Consider the following 20365-nt stretch of genomic DNA (forward strand, 5'->3'; position numbering starts at 1 on the left):
AATTTAAAAAATGACACATAGAGTGCCACACGCACACACGCTCACACACGCGCACACACATCCACACACGCATAAACACTCACACAGCCCAGAAGTAAAACAAAGGCCAGAGTTTCTCAGCTTTCAGCTCATTATACTCGATGTGTATCTTGAAGCAGAAGTTGAGAAGTGCATGTCGAGAATGTTCAATACCCCCCCCCCCCCCCCTCTCCCCCTCTCCCCCCTCTCTCTCTCTCTCTCTCCCTCTCCCTCAGGTGGTGGATTAACAAGGGTCCACAGCGCTCCCATGTGGCTGGGAATGAGTACTACATCATTTAGACAAAGTAGTTGGATCTTGTCATTCACACCTTATGGGGAAAAAAATACATTTCTTACTTATTAACCTGTTGTGAACTTAAATGAACACATTTAGGTAGCCTGAGACCCATTTATTACTAGTAAAAAGGTTTAATGCCAGAGAGATACCGATAGTAAATTTATACAGGGTGATTTTAATTGCCAAATTGAGGTTCCCTCTCCTTTTTTGTACTTGTTTGCTGCACAAATGTTTTGTTCAATTGATGTTTGTGGGTTAGGAATTATTATCACTAAAACTTCCCCAGATGTCTTTTAAATGAGTAATGAAAACATTGTTTTAGGTCCTGGACGTGTGGATGGCTAACTGCCGATCTTTTTCCCGAGTAGCACTCAGTGATTAGTACTAAATCATTTGTCCACCGACTGGTCATCAACTTCGATCACCAAAAGTAGAGGCTTTTATTTGAAGAGCGCAATCCTTAATATAAATAAACTATAAACTATTCATGCTAATCACATTTTTCCAAAATTGTTGGGCATTATGAGTTTGTAAGTAATTCATTTGCATTGAAAAAACTCTTTTAAATGTACAACTTTTACAACTCTCACCATAATCTCTCAATAAATTCATTTAGGGTAAAGACACAGAAAATGACTAATTGTTTCAGCCCTCATGTGGGGCAATAATATATTCTACTAGTGCTTTCCCTTTAAGTGAAACTGAAGTGAAGTTATTCTTGCTCAAGGGTAATCTCCCATTTAACACGCCGCATTTTGAATCTCTGAAGAACTCAATTAACATTTCCCCGTTGTTATTAAAGTGCTGTCTGAAGTATTTCTGTTAGGAATATTACCCACATCATTTTTACAGTCGTCCAGGTTATAATGAACCAATTTGCATTCAGAACACGTATTATGCTTATATGATCTCAAGAGTTTTCCTTTGTCCGAGCAGTGTGTGTGTGGGGGGGGGGGGGGGGGCGTTGCGTTACCTTTAATGCTGAGCATTTCACTAATGCACCAAACATGCTGATCGTATTCAAGGCCACAATGCTGCAGCATACCAACGTTACTTTTTTGTACTTGATGTTTTTCCTTAGTTTTACAATTAAAAACAGGTTAAAGCTGTACTAATAAACATTTTTTACATTATCGGTTTATTCAGGTCGTTGGGACTTTTGCTGTTCTGCTTGGGACGAATCGTTATCTCTCTTGTGTGACTTTTCATCCAACACCATCGTCAGCTAATGTTCTTCAGTTTGTAAAAAAACACTTTTTGTGACCAAACTGATTATTTTGTGTTTATCTACAGATGTTAGCATGCTATCAAGATGGTGAACATTATCCCTGCCATACGTAAATTTGCCCGTTGTGGGACTAATAACGGATGATCTTATCTTATCTATTTAAAAACATTAGCATTTTAGCCATTGTGGGCACGTTAGCATGCTGACATTATTTAGCTAAAAACACGCTGTTCTGAAGTCTCAAAAAGCTGCTTAGTCATAAAGAAGGAAAACAAAATGTCCACCCTAAAATCTGGGATTTGCAACATCTGTCTCTTATGGCCAGACTGAGGAAGATGAATCAGTACATTTTGAGATAACCCCTAACTTGCTTTAGATGGTTGTGTTGAGTGTGAGGGTGTTAGTAATGAGGGGGGGGGCGTCTCAAGCCCAGTTATTGAGAGATAAAGTGAGGCGGAGCTAATGGAGGAAGATCAACCTTTATTTATTCAAACGGCTTGCATAAAAAATATATTTCACTATAACAGACATGTCAACCCAACCCATCTTAACATGGCAGTATCATGTACAAAAGGAAAAGGATGCACACAAAATTTACAGCTTTTATTTGGACTATCTATATATAACTATCTAACTATAAATCCCCTGGATTAAGTACTTTCTGGTACTCAGCCCACAATGTGACGAGTTTACATTGGTTATTTATGTATATTCTGCAAATATATGACTGTTGTGATCGGCTGTTTACTAGAAAGCAACAACACTTATCTCCATGTGTGCCTCTGCACTGACTGCGTTGTAACCCCAACCGGACTGAAGGCTTAGTGGGTTCCCAAATGTTCATATGGGACATTTCTACAGTTAAAAGGATTTTATATTTTTAGAACTGGATTGGGAGTCGCTAATTCAAAATGTCACGCTTTCTGCATTATTGATGCTTGACATATAAAGTGAGGATTTCAGGCGTTGTATCTAAGTGTAAGAATGCATTAATTCAGTCTCATTCCCGATGTAATATCCCTGTGTCCCGGTCATTACTAGCATCCCCCCTACAACCATTTGGATCACGGGTAAAAAAAAAAAAAAGTACACTCTGTACAACAGAACATCACACAATCACGACAGTTGAATATCAATAAAAGGGAGCCCCCCCCCCCCCCCCCCCCCCCCCGCATTGTGCTGGAGAACACCCTCAACATTTCAAGAGAAAAATGGTAAACAATACGAAAACTACCGTTACGTATTTGTCGTAGTCGTTACGTAGTCCAGTGGTCATTTCTAACATGAAAAGTTTAAAATGTGATAAAACAGTGATCTTTTATTATAAAAAAGCAATTACTCACTCGAAATCCATCTCTAACTATTAGTTTTGGTAGCCTTCAACTGGTATCAAATTAAGTATAGCAATGTTCTAATGTACTGGAGACAGAGGACTGTATTAGTGACATGCCAAAACAATAAACAAGTGCAATAAAGCACTATCTCAAAAATAGTACATCTGCCAAATGGTTTATATTCCATTTGACCATTTTGCAAGGTTTTTCACATTTGGGACCAAGACACTACTTTTCTGCCCTGATCTTGAATCTACTCATCTCAAGTTAGTGGTTTCTATGGCAGCTCACAACACGATTGGATCATGATGTAACATCCAGTTATGGAAACCTCTCAATCAAACCTTTGAAAAATGCATTAATTCTCAAATCCTCCAATGACCCCAAAATGGTCAGCATGCAACAGTCCTCCTTTTCTTTTTCAAAAATGGACATTTTATAGCACAAGCTATAAAACTGCTTTTGTTGGTTGAATTCCTGCAGTCAAACCTGGCGTTTGGAGGCGCAGTGAAATACACCAACAAGCAGGTTAAAGGTCAGGCACAGATGCAAAGAAATTCATCGCCTCTGGCGTGACTCAGTAACGTCTGTAAAACCCTTCAAATGCATCCAACTTGAATGTGATTGTGACTTGATAATAAATATAGTCAAACATCTGTAATTATTCAACAATGCTGGGTCTCTTTATGAGAGACAGAAACTCCAGGAGACAACAAATATTCTTTCTACTTCTTAAAGGGGAGAATCCACCATCAAATGTTATTCACAAATATGGATTAAGTTATTGCAGGGGGAAAACTTTCCCCCAAACTACGGTGTGGGAGCTTAATGCCAGAAGCCAGAAGAATTTAGATCTGATTTACAACTATTACAACTTCTTAAAAACGTTGGAAGTTGGATCTCTGCACAAATAAATGCACAAATTATTTCTGATGCATTGGTGTATTAAGAAAGCCAAATTCCAGCTATATACTGTATATGGTTACCATGTCATTACGCCAGTGAAAGTTCTAGTGTTTCTATTAATTTGGATTTTAAATAATCACATAACTCACCCTCTCTTTTAGTAATTTGATGTTTTTCCCCATCGTGTTCTGCAGCCATATGGCCATTTTAATATTAATGTGTGACTCAACCCTGCTAGAGGATAATTCATCATCACACATCATTGAGGTTATTATTCGTTCTAGCATTTGACCGATATTAAACAGCAAAAAAGAGAAAATATCAAGATAAGTGCACATTTGAAACGATAGTACAAATCTTTTTTCTAAGACAAATCATTTTATCAGTATATACATATATGCCGCACACTTATTTTTTACAATACAAGCAACCTCATACTATCAATGCTCTATTGACATTATAGATGTTACTCACTTGATACAATGCAGAGAATAATCACTGGCAATAAAATTTCCAACGTGGCTGCAGTGTAGGCGGCAAGTGAAAGCAAAAGATTAGTGAGGGAGAAAAAACAATACTTGATTAACTTGTTTTGTGATCATCGTGTTACGACTGTTTATCTTGTGACATTTCCCAAGTAAAAGGTAAAAGTTCCCCCGTGTGTCATTTACTCAAAGCTGATTGATGTCTGGTTAAACCAGCTGAACTGGAATCAAGGAGAAATCTGACAATAGAACACTAACAAAAAAGTATGTAGTGTATTGTATTTTTTTTTTAAACAAAAAAAACCCCTCCCCAAACTACTAAAAGTGAGCGTAAACGCTTGGTGAGGTATATGTACAAACATGCTGCACTGATCGCCTGTAGCCTAAACATTGAGCTTTCCCGTGTCATGCGTGAGGGTCAAGGGGAAAGTGGGAGTTAAACTGCAGCTTTTGTAAACACAACGTAAGCTGATAAAAGCTACGTTTGCAAATGTACGTACATGAGGGCCTCAGGGTTGCAAATGGCACAGGCCTATAAAAGCAAGTGAATCCGCTTCACAGATCAACTGAACCAAGCCAGGAGCTACAGGGTTTATTATTATTGTACATGGAAATACCTTCAGTGTTTAAATGGTATCGGATGGTTAAAGCAGACGGTTACTTTGAGTTTAAAGGAAGCGCAGAAACAATGACGTCACGGCAGTAGCCATCTTTATCCCTCTGGTCCTCGGATTTACGTCTAGCTTGTGTTACAAGCTGCTATTAAAAGGCACATGGCACAAAAAACATGTTGTGGTTTCTCTCAGCATCTTTCTAGCTACGAATCAATATCCCTATGCACTATTGCAGCACATGGGCTCTTTTGAACTTGAAATACAACGTTTGCTCACTGATTCTCCCAATATATGGCACTTTAAAAAAATGTTTCATATTTTGGAATTATGCTTGAGTTTGACAAGAAGTGCTGGGGCCAGTTGTCAGTTAGCTTAGCGTAAAGACTGGACGCAATGGGTAAATAGCTAATAATGAAGTCCCAGTGCCTGGCCAGGAATTACACGGATTGCATGCAATATAATTTAATTTTCTGTACACATTCACCCAGAACAAAATGGTCATTATGGATATATGTTAATTAGGAAGCAGTACTGGGCAGATTTTGGCCATGGCCAGGCTAGTTTACCGTCTTTAGCTGAGCTAAGCTAATCAAAGCGCCTTCTGGCGTATTAGCGTTGAAAGAAAACATAAAAATAAACCTTTGAGCATCACGATAAATTATTGACTACTCCTGAACAATTCCGAAACTGTAGAAACCATATGAGATTAGATTTTATGATTACATTATTTCATACTACAAATGCCCAGAAACACCAAGACAAACTTTGTTTTGTTATTTTACAGTGACCTTTTCTTGCTATTTTCAACCGCTGTCCGATTATAAATCCCCAAAATACTTTCTACACTACATGTAAAAACCACAAGAGGAGGGTGCAGGGCTTACAGTGTAAACATCTTGAAAAGAAGAAGTATAAATCCAAGGCACAAAGATAATAATCATTATGAAATCAAAAAGTGGCAGGATATAGACACACAAGACTTTGTTAAAGCCTTTGAGGGGATTTAAAAAGTAAATCTCAGATAACAGGCTAGAATAGTTCATCAAACCCAATTGTAATGTCTGGACTAGGTTTGTCGGTTAGCTTTAGTGGAACTGCTTTGGGCAGAGGAAGAAGTGCGGAACAAGACCTGGTATTTTAGTTTAATCGAGATTCGAGAATGATATAATTAATTCTCAAATTCAAAGTTAAAATTCCTCCGCCCTTCCGTTTTCAAAATACAGCCGGGGAAATGAACCAAAAAATGTGGGCGGGGACGGGCCAAGAATAAGTTGGAAAACTAGGAAGAATTAAAACTTACAACAATTTTATTATTTTTTTTTTATTTTCTCAAGGTATAACTCAATGAAACATTTCTTCTACAGTGATACTTCAAACAGGTTTTCTAACTGCATAACAAAAAAGGTTAAATACAAAGATTTTCATAAATTAAAGAAAAGCTCATGTGATCAACTGACACGAGTTTTACATTCACCAAGTTGCCGCCTTAACCCTGCCAACTGATCAGGTTTGTCTGAAAGCAAAGAGAGTTACTGGAATTATTTCACTGGCATCCGTCCAAGAGTGCTTGGTTAAATGTAAGTGAGTGGAACTAGACAAACGCTAACAGCCTAAGCCCTCGCTGGGAAACAGCCCACTTTTGAGGTCCAACGGGCCCCTGTCAGTCTGGCACAGGACGCCGACGGTGCAGAAACATTGTAGTGAGGAACGCATGGAGGGCGCCTCAATTCGTGGCTGTGGTAAGGTTGTGAGTCACAGCTTCTACTGTATGCTTTTGTGGATTATGCAGGTTGGAGCTGCTCTGCCCGTTGTATGCAGAATTTAGGATTCTATTATATTACAGTAGCTACTTGGTGTTCAGATTTCTGGAATTTCTTAAAATACCTCCCCGGTCTTCCTAGTGTATTCCTCTGGGGCTCTTACCGCCATTACATCAAATTGATTGCTCACTCCTCTGGAGTGACTGTGGACATGACACCTTGTGCGGGGGAATTAAAAAACTTTTGATGATCATGCAGTCTGCTTAAAAAACCTTTTTTTTTTTTTTTGTACAAAGAATTTCTGATACCATTTGGGCCGGTGAAGAGGGCCTGGCTGCTCGCTGCTGGTTCTGAGCACAAGGTGTGTCGAACCGAACGCGTCAGCATACGCACGCGCGCCCCGTCATTGTTGGCCTCGCCAGGTGTCCCCGTCAAAGGTCATTGGTTTTAAATATAACAGCAGTGCAAGACATTTTGTACCCTGTCGAAGACTCTTTGGAGTTACCGTCTTTGCTCCGGTCAGAAGCTTAAAACACTACAGAGTGCCTCAGATTTATGTTTCCCCAGTGGTACGTCTAACACCTGGTTGAGATCATGCTTTGTTCTAAATTGTCAAAAACACAGACGACTTTAAACGATAGGAGAATAATTGGTTGGTAGTTTTGTTGCCCTGTGTATGCCTGCTCCCAATTTACCTTAAAACATGGGAAACGTTGACCTCCTCAGATGATGGATTTTGGAGCTGCAGACCATCAAAAATAAATTCCCAACAAGTGGGAAACAGTGACGTGCGCAGTCAGATCATCTTTACAACTAACAGGGGCAGTAGAAAAGGTCATACAGCAGGGAGGTTTTCATCCTGCTGTAATTCTTGGTTTCCTTGTCAACCAAGTATTTTCTTGATTTTATTTCATTTTTCTTGTACGAGGAAATCCAAACATGGGCAGGGGCAAAAAAAGAACACCCGATTTAGTTCATTTGAAAATAGGAAAAAAAAAAGCATGATTTGCCAATGACGTTTGGGCGCAGTGCCTCTCCAAAATGAGTCAAATAACTCATCTTTTGCCCAAAAAGTACTGTTTCCTTTATGTGTCCCTCTGGCAAAGAGCAGGACACACCGGAGCAGTCGGGGACAAACCGGACCTTTACCCTCAAGAGAGTCAAAAGAGCTGGCGAGCAGATCGCCTCAGGTCTACCTTTTCCGTGCTGCTGAGATTGGTGTATTCACGTGTTTGACAAAAGACAGGAAGAAAAAAAGCGAGAGACTCTACAATGGTTTAGGATGAGTTGCATGTGTGTGTCTGTGTGTGTGTGTCTAAGTGAGAAGGTCCACCAGTGGTGCGTCTACGACACTCCGTTCACCAGCGGAGGAGCGTCCTGGTTGTCCTTCTTCATCCCTCGGTCTCTGATGGGTCTCTGATGGTGGTGGCGAGGCGGGCCATCGGCACCGGTGGCGACGGCGCCAACGCCACCTTGGGCGGACAAAGGCCCTCCCCCGCCGCCTCCTCTCCCCCCTGAGGAGTGCTGCACGCTGCGCTCGTTGTTGCTGTCCACGCGGATCTACGAGAGAAAGGAAATACGTACAGTCTGGAGGGGAAATATGATCTGAAGTACGATCAGCGACGGTTCCAGGCTCATTTTGAATCAAGCGTCCGATAAGAAGACTCCACATACTCCACCTTAGAGCAGGATGGGGTTATTTATCAGCAGGGTTCGTACACATTTTGACCAATAGATATCCATGACTTAAAAATGACCGAACATTATGTGAAATCTTGGTGTATACATTTAGTATTTATACGATCAACTAAAATTCCAAAGCATAGAGTGTTTCCTCTACCATTCAATTAGGCACCTAGGCAAGAAAGTTTCCATCTTTTTAATGTTCCCCACACCCTACCACCATCCACTAGGGACTACAGACAGAATTTATTATTTGTATATTTAGTGAACGCTTTGCTGCGTAAAAGAAAAACAATCTCCTGTCCTTCGTGTGAGGAAATGTAATCACGTGTCTGCAGCTCAATGACAATCAACACCGAAGGAACGCCGCTACGCCCTCGGCTTGCTGCTCCACGTAGCAGTCGCAGTGTTGCCAATGTAGCAACTTTGTTTTTGGCAGCAACCTTTCAGACCAGCCGGGCGACTTTTCTTTTCATACGGCACCTAGCAACAAATTTAGCCATTTTCAAAAAAATTGGCACGTTTAGCAACTTTTGACTCAAAAGCACACATTTTCCCTCTAAATGATACAAAAACAACATGTGCCTGGCTGTTCATTGTGAGTGACTTCAACAGCCTGGAGTCAGCTGGAAAGAGATGCCTAGTGAAGAAGTGGTCATATTTACGCATTTCTTCCCACAAAAGCTCTTCAATTTGGTCCGTTCTCTCGTAAACATTCTTCGTTTTAATAATGGTGGTATCGGGCTATGAAAGCGGAAATGTGAGACTCCGTAAAGGATGTAGTTAGCGGACAAATCGCAGCCATGTGCGCTGCAGGAGGCTTGCGTCGCTTTTGACACAAGCCTAGAAAAATGGGTCAACGCACGCAAGGACGCAAGGAGGTGTGAAAAGGCACGGAAGGGACACGCAAGGGACATGCGTGTCCTTGCGTCTCTCTGAAAATACAGAAGCGTGAACTAGGCTTTACTCACAGCGGTTTTGGAGTATTAAACAGCAGTAAAAATGTGATGTGAAGAAAATGTCTGGGCCAGCTTTTTACGTAAAGACGAAGAAGCTAAGCAACAACATTCCCCATTTGTATGATCAGCTCTTGGGTAACATCGACATAGTTTATAGACACATTACGGCTCTCATTGAATATTTTAATATGTATGCAAAGAAGAAAATAGATGTTTAAACAGGAAAGTTCAAATAGAAAGTAGAAAAACACAAATGAGATACTGTGACAGCCAGCTTGGAGAGAGAAAGCAGCGTGTCCTAAACAAGCGCTAACATGCCTCACACCGATAAACCAACTGTCAGCGTCACAAGTCAAAGCTACAACCTATGAACAACATGGAATCTTCTCTTCCTTTGGTTAACTCATGAGACGCTGGAGCCTTTACGTAGTCTGTAAACATAGCTTTCAAATATCATCGTGTTAAATAACACATTGAGCACCAGATTTAAGCCACTTTATGTCAAAATGGTATTATTTAATAATCTTCTTTTATGGACCCAAAACGGCACCATCATAGGCACAACCTGTAAGCCACAAGCTTCCGCCAGGTCCAAACATTTTATTCTACATATCTCATTTAAGGTTTTGGCGAAATCAATCAAGCTGATCCTGTAGAAACATTGAATCCTGCCCTCCGCAGCGCATCTAGGAAGCCGTGAGTGAACCAGTCATGTGACAAACGTCCTGTGAACTGCAGGCTGCTGGGCACAGAGCAGAGGAGGAGTAGAGGACCAGTATGTATCCATTCGGTCCTCTCAACGTTGAGGACATTTGTGGAAACTTCATTGTTTGATCAAAGAAATTCAGGAAAAAAACTTTTTACTGATTTCTTGCATTGCAACGTTTAATACTGATCTAAAGACAGTTTAAGTTCTCTGTGCACTCTGTAAACTCATAAGCTGCTTGGGATTGAAAAGATTAACTACGAAAGAAGAAGAGCAAATATGCTTTGGTGGAGTCTTGAACCAGTTTGGACTTATTCCATCTCCAGCGTCATCATGCCGGCACCAATGGTTACTCTTGGCGAGAGCAGTAACCAAGATGGTGTTGTGGCTCAGACATAGCGGATAATAGGAGAGGTCCATGTGTGTGTCCTACCTGTAGAGTGTCTTCCTGCGCTCTCGTCTTGGGGTCTCTGACATGACGAGGCCTCGGCTCAGACCACTGCATGTCTTCCCCTAAAGCCAAGATAAATATTTATACATCATGTCCAGAAGGATAGAATACGGTTTCATAGATGAGAAAAAAAAGGTTTTATCAAGCGTTTGAGTCTCAAACTTTGCCCCCACGGATAAAACCAAATGGCAGCAAAAACAGATGAATGACAGCCGATGACAAGCTACCACCTACCTTTGTACCCTCCCCCTCCTCTCCCTCTGGCTCCTCGGCCCCTCGGCCCTCCGCCACCTGGTCTCCTCCTCCCGTCTGTCCGTCTGGGCAGGGTCCCGCCTCCGGTCAGCAGCTCCTCGGTCGGGGCCAGCGACCAGTCGCTGAGCTCATCTTTGTGGTCCGACTCAGTCTCTGAGGCGTTGGACGCCTCCGAGTTGGTGCCTGCAGGATGGGGGGGTGTACAGGTCAAACCTCCATTTTACTAACCTATGTATACAAGCACAGCACTGTAATTTGAGTGTAAGAATAAAAAAAAATATTTAAGCAAGCTATGATTAATTATTATTTTTTTTTCATCATACCTGAGGCGAAAGCTGCACCTCCACCTCCTCCTCCAGCTCCTCCACCTCTTTGCCCTCTGCCGCCTCTTCCTCCCCTTCCTCCGTAGGGCTTTCCTCCTCCTGGTCCTGCTCTCCCCATCCCGAGCCCCATGCCGTTATCAAACACGTAGGTTTTGTCTTTGAGGTTTCGCAGCCCAGTTCCTCCCCCTCCTCCCGCTCCTCCCCCGCCTCCACCTCCGATCTGCCGAAGCTGCTCGTCGATCTGAAGACGCTCCAGGCGCAGCTGATCCACCTCCTGTGGACAACGGAGAACACATGACAACGTGTAGGGCTTAGATTTGGACCAATAGCGTTTTTACAGTCATTAGATCCATGTGCTGGATCAGTGAAGACAGTTCTGTGTGATTTACGCTCACGCATGCAGCTTCTCCTCTTGATCTCTCTCTCTCTGGTCTCTGCGTTTGCCCTCACAGGCAGGATGACTAATAATCTTTTAGTGCAGAGGTCACTGAATGGCAGACACAGAAACTGCCCCAAACAAAGCTAAAACAGATGGTTGTCATTTAAAACCTGACGCACTTTTAGATTGGCGCAGCTTTGGTCGTCTTTACAGTAGTGTCTTAAATCACAGACCAATAGCAATCGAGTCTTTGCATTCCAGGCAGGGCGATATCCCTCAGCAGGGCAGACAGATTAGAGATATAGCGGCAAATTCCAAATAAAAAGACTGAAGGAAGTAAAAAGAAAGACAGTAACATTTGAGACAAATAAGGAACAAATGGCGCTCTCCGAAAAAAAGAGAAAAGCGGACCGCGAAAGTGAAGCATTTAATCCAGAATGGACGGACTCGTTTCGGTTCATGCTTCCCTCTGCAGCACTAAACCAGTGTCTCATATGCTTAGAAACACAATGATCACCTCCATGTGAGGAGGAGAACGGCACTGATGCATTCAGGCCCAGGTTTAAAATCCTGGCAGGACAAACTAGAGCTCAATTCTCCCACTGAGGAAAAGGTGGTGGAGTGGGATGTGTATATATATATATATATACACACATATACACATATATATATATATATATATATACACATATATACACATATATATATATATATATATATATATACACATACATATATATACACATACATACACATACATATATATACACATACATACATACACACACACACAAATAGACTAAAACTGAAACAAACAACCTGCCCAAACTCATTCATTTTAATATATCGGCGGTTGGCTCTCTGCCATGCTAGCCGCCATGTCAACGGCTCCCTGTGCAAGACACTTAACCCCAAACTGCTCGTGTCGCTGTGTGAATGTTAGTCACAGATGACCAGGCGGTAGCTCCTGTCATCAGTGTATGAATGGCTGTGACTGATGACATGTACTGTTAAAGCCCTTTGAGTCCATTCATCATTATGTTCCAATGCTAAAGCTGTGTTGGTGATTGTACGCACCTTAAGGTAGTTGAGATGATAGTCCAGCAGCACTGTAGCGTTGGTGATACTTTCCTTGGTCCCCACAAAGACAAACGGCACCAATCCCTGTGAGAGAGGTTTCACAAGGAAATGAAAGAATAAAGGATCCTGCATCTGATCTATTCTCAAACGAGGCAGACTCTCAGGAGTAAATCTACATGCATTATTGGGATCAGAGTTACAGATAGATAACCGAACAAGAGCAAGAGGACAAGAGATTGAGGCCAGACCCTCGTGTTAACTGACACCACGGTGCCATAATGAACGTTCCTCATAGTGACTTTCAGTAAACGGAGGTGTTGGTCCCCCCCACTGACCTCGTCTGCCCCCGCCACTGCTGCAGGCTTTTTTTCGTTCTCCGGCTCGATGCGAACCCGAACCACCCCAGACTTATCCACCACCTCCTGGATCAGTTTGCCGTTTTTGCCGATCACCTTCCCTATAAAAACAGGTCAGAAACACAATCAGGTCTGCTAGGATTCCAAGGTTCAACGTCTGGCTCATTTAGAATGAAAGTAATGGATGACGTCATCATCTCACCGAGTGATTTCTCTTACCTACTAAGTTCCGGGGAACCTTGATGACATCTTCAGAGAACTCCAGGAAACTCCTCGCTGCGCGCACGGCGTCCTGGTCCTTGGACAAAACAGCAGCATTCTGTCACTTGCTTACCTCGTGCAGTTTTAGTGTGAGGACAACGACATGAACAACAAGGAGCTTTGATCCTCCGGATCGCGATCAGGGTCTAGAACACCAATCCTGCTTCTTGGTCCATCTTCGCAACACTGAGACATCCTACCTCTCCGTATATGTGAAAGGTACACGTCTCCTCGTCCAGGTCTATGTTGGTGACCCCGGGGACTTTGCGGGCCTGCTGGATGTTTGCCCCGTGGGTCCCGATGGCCAGACCCATTAGGTCGTCCCGGACGCCAAACTGTTCGTGAAACCGTGACGCCAGCTGCCTGGAACTCTGCGGAGACAACGGAGGAGTGAATCCCGATGGACAGCACTTTAATACAGTACGTAAGAGTAATTTTAAAACCACAAAATCATCACTTGTAAGTGGGTTTGTAGGTGTTCAGATCTACCTCCAGTTGCCTGTTGGCCTCTTCGTTCCTCAGCATGAGCGACAGTTTGGTGCGAAGGCTCCTGAAGTGCATGTCACTCATCATGTTGGCCCGCCTTGTTGTGACCTCGTTCACAGACTGGGCAGAAGAAGAAAGAAGAATCACAGCTCAAGTCACAGAGGACCTCATTGTAAACATATGACTGATGTAGTTCATCTACAAAAGGGGTGCCCGCACTGTTTCGGCTCGCGAGCTACTTTTTAACCTACTGAGTCATGGAGATTTACCAAGGGAACGGTCACAATTCCATGCATTGTTTGCCATTACCTTATACAGAATACTTGGACTGATAGGAGTCAGCTAGTGAGTCAGTTAGTGATGTGTCGTTCGTGAACAAATCCTTACAAGGACTCGAGAGTCATAAAAAAGATTAGTTCATTTTCTCGTGGCCACACATCGGGACTTGCATTGGTTTAATGAACGAAACATTGACCCGAAGACACGGTCGGGAGGCGAATTTATCTTACCACCCCACCGTCAACGAATGACGAAAGATTTGTTCATTTTACTGAACGAGATTCTAAGAACCGAGTCGGTAAAAAGATCCGAACTTTCCATCACTACCCAGTGTTGCTTTTGAACAAAATGAAATGTGTCTGTTAGTAAGCAAGGATTGCCACGTTTTTCATGCGTGGTGACCCGAGGGGATTTTTTTCAATGGCAGGCGATCTGCGATCGCTGCTTTAGTGATCGACCGGTCGACCTACTGGACACCCCTGATCTACAACCTGATATGATACGATATGGTCTGTTCATTAATTGAAAGTGTGTCAATGGAAGAGTGACGGACTTATACGTATGAAATGTAATTCAATGAAGTGTTTGTTCAAATCACTCAACCTACCAAAATGACGAGCTGCTTTTTCTCCGAGTCGTAGGTGACGTTGAACGCTCCCACGGCCTTTTTGAAGTCTTTGTGAGCCGATTCCTTGGAGCACCTGTCGACGCAGAGAAATAATTCACGTCAATTTAGTCATTGTTACTCGTGGTGTCCATTCGGATGCACGCTCTCTCTGTCAGCTGGTGCGAGCGCCTAAACGTCCGTATGCGCACGTGTTGGTGCAAATAGCCAAATGAATCAAATAGCCCTTAAATAGCCCGGAGGTGTGTTTGGGGTCATTGACCTGTTGACGTAATGCTGGTCCCACTATGGGCAAACCAGATGGGATGGCATGTCGCTGCAGAACAATCTGAACCGGGAGTTTTGAACCAAATAGTTTAAAGCTTCATTAATAACGTCACAGTAACCTTGTGTGTAATAGTCAAATGACTTCCGCCCTCCGGGCCCTCTCTCAATTTCACACAGCCAGGGAGGTGACCATGTGTCTTTGTTACACGTATATGAATCATTAGTACAAATGTTTGAATGAATCCTCCAAAATATTAAATTATTTCTGAAATACCTAGCAAAATATTGTGCAGTTTTCTAATCAGACGGCTCCAAGCCTTTAGAAAACTACAATTTCACAGAGTATAAACAGTTTACTCTCCCGCACGCACTTGTGATCCAACAGAATCATATATTTAAACAACCACCAAAACCTAAAACCATTGGGGGAGGGGTGGGGGGGGGTGTTATAATGGCAGGAAAAACAGTGAGGACCATCGTGGCTTCCAACCAATATCACAGTGAGCGATTATCTTGTCACATTGCTCAGGCCAAACTCACATCTGCCGTAGATCGTCGGGTACGTCCAGTCGGATCTTGATGAAGGTGGTTTTGCTGGCTGGTTTGTTGGGGTTGACTGGCCGTAACCGCTCCAGCGTCACAATCTCATTCAGTGTGGCGTCACACGCAGCGTACTCTATAACGTAAAACTAGAGAGAGAGAAAGACACATTAAGCACATTGAAAATATTCCAGAATTTTCCAGAAAATATGTTCCGGAAAGAACTTGGTGACGGTAGAGGGGAAAACAGATATAAGGAGAAACAGTGGAGGAGATGCTAAGATTAAAAAAAAGGAAGAGATACTCACAGCAGTGACAAGTTAGCTTAAAGCTAATCACTTCCACAAAAGCAGATATTTGGATAGTGATCAAAGCCTTTGAATGACAGGAAGTAAACTCACTAGCTGCCATCATTTCTCTGGGCATTCTGGTAAATGATGCTACAAGATCATGTCCCAATGCTACTTGGTGCCGACGTGTTGATACCCAGGCCAACATTGTGCGATGATCTGAGACCTACCTCTCCTTTGACCATGCGAACCTTGGCCAGCCACCACCCACATGGCTCCTTGTCATTCGCCCTGGAGTACACCTGGCAGCAAACACACAAACACGGGCCATTCTGACAAAGCTTCCCAATCACCACTCAAACCCAAGATGATGACAATGAAAAGAGTGCAGCGGTGCACACTTGATGTATGAATACACTGCTCTGGGCTCATTGTATTGTTCTATTAAAAAGAGACATTCAGCAACGTTTTTCATTGTAATTAAAGAAAAGGAATGAATTCGCTTTCATATAGATTTTCAACAAAAAGCTATTTAGGAAACTACATGCGATGGTCATGAAGCGGGTGTGAGAGCGTGGAGCATAGAGCGTCTCCCACCTCCACCTCGTCGCTCTCGTTGATCTCCTTGCACGAGCCCGTTGGAGGAGGGAAGCGCACATCCTGGAACGTGATTTGTCGCTCCGGCTGCCAACTGGGACAGACGGACACGAAAACAAGAGGGAAGTCCGTCACTTAAGCAAACGGTCCCATTTTACAGTGTATCATGTTGTGTTGTGCGTTACTCACTTGTTTTCAAAAGCCACAGTGACCGATCCTTCGTGAACATCCTTCACAAAGGCCTACAAGAATCACAGACATTGACAGTTAGAGAAACCGGGGTTCGGTATATCTGTAGGAATAAGCAAAACAGATACATGAACCACGGGTGTGACGGGGTTACAGTTACCAAAAGCCTGACCCGAGCCCAAAGAAGTTAGTGGCACCCAAAACCGTCCAATGCTTCTGTTTGGGCTCAAGCCAGGTTTTGGCTCTGGTTGTTGTTCACACAGTCAATGTCCCATGTGTGTCAAGTACCGCAAGTGGGACAAGCAATGCCTAGAGGGGGGAGAGAGACGGGAGAGCCCCGTCTGCAGGTCACATTAGCCTGGCAATCTATCAGTCCGAAATAAAGCAAAAGAAAAGCCCACCCCCTCTCCCGCAAAAAAGAGCATGTCAATCACAATCATGATGTCAATTAATCCCTGGACCCAAGAGTCAAAGTGGCCTTTCTTATCAAGTGAACTACTAAGCACCACTATGGCTGACTGAGAAACACACCTCTGGTTACATCATGGGGGTTTCTCATGTTTTAGAAATTGAGATATTGCACAGTATTTATCCAGAGCCACTTAAAAGTACATTCAGCGACAAAAAAGTGCAAGAATCATAGGAGTACACGAACTTTACCAAACATACTTATCTACTTCAAACCATACAATTAGAGACAATAAATGCTTATTTCATAGAGGTAAATAAATATCTAGCCAATGCCATGTGGGGTTGTACACTTCTCAGAACTCATTTCAGGAGAACAACCGCCTCTGGTTTCATGTGTTGGTAGGGAAGGAAAGTGCATTCAGTGGATTCTTTTGGACTCACATTCTGAAAGTTGCTTCGGAGTGCAATAACTTAGCAACCTTCCAAATAATAAAACCCGGTTTATTATCGTCCATCCATAAACCAACGTGTCTGGCCAACAGCGGCACGAGCTCATCTGCTGCTGTTGTCGACCACGTCGAACTTGTTTGAAGGGAAATCCAAAAGATTTAAATCTGCGTCCAATTCGGGAATTTAAAACAATTCAGCTGGCACTGAACGCAGCGCGAGATAAACGAACGCCGCTTGGCGGGCTGCTTTACAGGCCCGATTGATTACCTCTCAAAACACTTTCTCGTGCACATTCATATATTCATTACATTAGTCTGGCAGCAGCGACACTTCTACGGTGACACTCTGTGTAATCAATCCCAATTCAACCACACTGACACAGTCTCGCCAACTGCAGCCAATCTAGTAAAGCAGTTCGCTGCAGCATCCAGTCAGCAGGTAGGACGTGTTGCCATTTTATCTGGTGACACAAACTCTCACTCTGCGGCTGCGATTAGTTATGTGCCACTCAGTCATCAAATGAATCAAAAATATCAAATCATTTATATTTCTTCCCCTTCTGTTTTTGACTGATCTCTTTCGTTTCCCCTGAAGCACTCTTTGAGTGACAGTTTGGCATAACTGAATAATCCCACAAACGCACTGAGGGGCCTACTTTCACTTTTGCTTGTGTCGGAAATAAGGTTGTTGGTGACCCGTTCAGCGAGGGACGTTTGAACACGCTTTCGTTGCAAGTACACGAGTAACCGGAGAGGTTTAAAATGATTTCTCCACACCAAACACCGAGCATGGCGCCAACACCACTGTGTCAACATCTGCCCACAGATCCACGAGCAACAAAAGGTGTGTTGTTGGGTGTGTGTGTAACGTCAACACGAGCCAATGCATAAACCCCTCCAGTGCATGATCGTCCCAACGTTACTTGTTGACCCTCCTCTTCGGAAAAGCCCCCCAAACTGTCGACAAGCCGCGATGAAACAAAAAACTATCGGCCCCGCTTGGGGACCACAGCCGAACAACACCCCAATGTGCTGTTTTCATCCGCAACCAAGTTAGTCGCTACTTTTACGGATTGCAGTCCGTAACCGAATTGTTGGCACTTGTGCCTCAGCGACCAGACCACCACCCCCCCCCCCCGGCCATCACTCCGTAGATTAGGACCGTAGTCAGCCACGCCACAGCGTTTGGTTTAGCCAGTAACTCGGACATTGTTCGAGCAGCACTGAGGTTACGGCGGCATCTCGGCGTTAGCTTTGTTTACAGATTCGTACTGCCTCCGCGTCCCGGTGGACGGAAGCACCGAGGCCCGGACACACGAGCGGATATCGCGTCGCTAACGTTGGTCGGCAAAAAAGAAAAAACATGTTATGTCAGTGAGCCTAACGTTTGAGCATGGCGTGGTGAGCTGGACGTCAAAAGCCCCAGAGAGAGTCCCCGACTTACCTTATAAAAGGCCCCGCTCGTGCCCCTCACTTCCACGACCAGTTCATCCATGACGCAAGCTACCACAGCCACCGTTAGCGAGGTTAGTAGCTAGCTAGCTAGCTGGCTAGCCTGACGCTAGCCAAGTCAGAGTTCGCTATCGTTGGGCTTCGGTAGCTAGCCAAACTAGCCTGTCCGTTGGATGCTAGGAGAAGCCACGATAACCGAGTGTGGCCGTAACGTTGTTTCGACCGTCTATAAATCTTGCGTTGGTTTCTTGCAGATCGGCAATTCCGTCCGTACGGTCGATCAAAAGCGAATTCCCGTAGCAGGCTCAGTTAGCATGTCCGGGCTAGTTATGTTAATGTAGTGTGATTAGTGGTGTAGCAGCTACTGCTGGTTGATTCTCTCCATGTGACGTTTCCGCGTTCTTCCTCAACTGAAATCGGAGGCTGGTTCCACTCATCGAATGCTATTGCTGCTCTCCACAGGTAATACACAGGAATGTCGTTTTTTCAGTTGAAAAGACGTTTAAAAGAAGTCTATGGTCGACGTTCCAAAGACGTTGCAAATTGGTTAAAACGTTAAACGTTTTTTCAATTCGTTGACGATGAAAAAACGTTCATGTTTTAATGTTAAATAATAATAACCCTGCACTATGGCCCGTTAACTCTAGGCAGTGGAACCATATTTTGATAAAAGATGAATGGCTCATATCTAACTTATTTCTTCTTATTTCACAATGCGTACTCACCAAAATAAAAGCATGATTGTGGAAATAATGGCTTATATTTTCTTCACTGATAATTGGGTTCTCTTGTCATGACCCTTGGTTCCTCATCCCCACCACCTCCCACTGTGGAAATCAAATGGAACCTGCGACCTCCACCAATGAGGGATTCAGCACCTTGGATGGTGGATATTTACTGCTGTTTTTACACCTGCTTCTGCGTTATTTTATACTATATATATAAAATATATTTTGGACTGCATATAATTTGTCAGTGAGGGTCACTGCACAGATTATTCCTCCATGTTTTTGTATTTTTAGCATTCTTCACATTTTTTCTTTCTTTTTTTTGACCAAACCACATCAGATGTTTCCTGACACAATGGGCCCTCTTAGGAAAATTTTATGAATTAAGCATATCTTAAATTATGAAATGCTGCTAAAACACTAAATTTGAATGTCTAACCGTATTCTTAAGGAAATCATGGCACGTTGAATGTGTAGTTTGTAATGAGTAAAAATAAAGACTGACCTCTCGGGTCTTCTCACACTCTCAACATTCAGCGACACTTGTCTGCTACACCCACTAATGGAGACATAATCTGGTTGAGGTGTGAAGGGAGGGAAACAGGCTTTTACAATAAATACCTCGGTGGCCAAAGACAACATATCCGACGGTCCAAAATGCGAACAAATTTACAGCCTGAAACACATTGTCACCTCAATTATCATCAAAAGAAAGACATTGAAATGAATGTGAGCACCTACTGTGGGCAAAGGGCATATCCCATCATGAGTTTTTTTTTTTTTTATACATAGGATTGAAATCTGACAGTTTATGTGAATGGCAAAAATTATTGTAGCTAACCTGCAATGTATGCACAACATTTGGGTTAAGCATATAATACATGTATAGTACATGAATGTTTATACCCAATTTTCCCTGAGGTAGGGAACCTCTGCCAGTGTGTTGTACCCTGTAGGAC

At 43.1% G+C, this 20365-nt stretch overlaps 1 protein-coding gene across 1 annotated transcript; it reads right to left on the bottom strand.

The window, feature by feature from the left end:
- Positions 1–6188: 6188 nt before the first annotated feature.
- fmr1 (fragile X messenger ribonucleoprotein 1) lies at positions 6189–19252 on the bottom strand. Its single transcript, XM_040173190.2, has 15 exons — positions 18671–19252; positions 16367–16419; positions 16178–16271; positions 15811–15882; positions 15291–15439; positions 14466–14559; positions 13583–13699; positions 13294–13464; positions 13052–13130; positions 12812–12933; positions 12474–12560; positions 11018–11291; positions 10677–10877; positions 10425–10504; positions 6189–8203 (listed from the first exon to the last, which is right to left on the bottom strand). The coding sequence occupies exons 1-15, from the start codon at positions 18719–18721 to the stop codon at positions 7988–7990; spliced, it is 1860 nt and encodes a 619-aa protein (XP_040029124.2). The 5' UTR covers positions 18722–19252; the 3' UTR covers positions 6189–7987.
- Positions 19253–20365: the final 1113 nt, after the last annotated feature.

The sequence above is a fragment of the Gasterosteus aculeatus genome, chromosome 4 (genome assembly GCF_964276395.1).
Source record: "Gasterosteus aculeatus chromosome 4, fGasAcu3.hap1.1, whole genome shotgun sequence".
NCBI lineage: Eukaryota > Metazoa > Chordata > Actinopteri > Perciformes > Gasterosteidae > Gasterosteus > Gasterosteus aculeatus.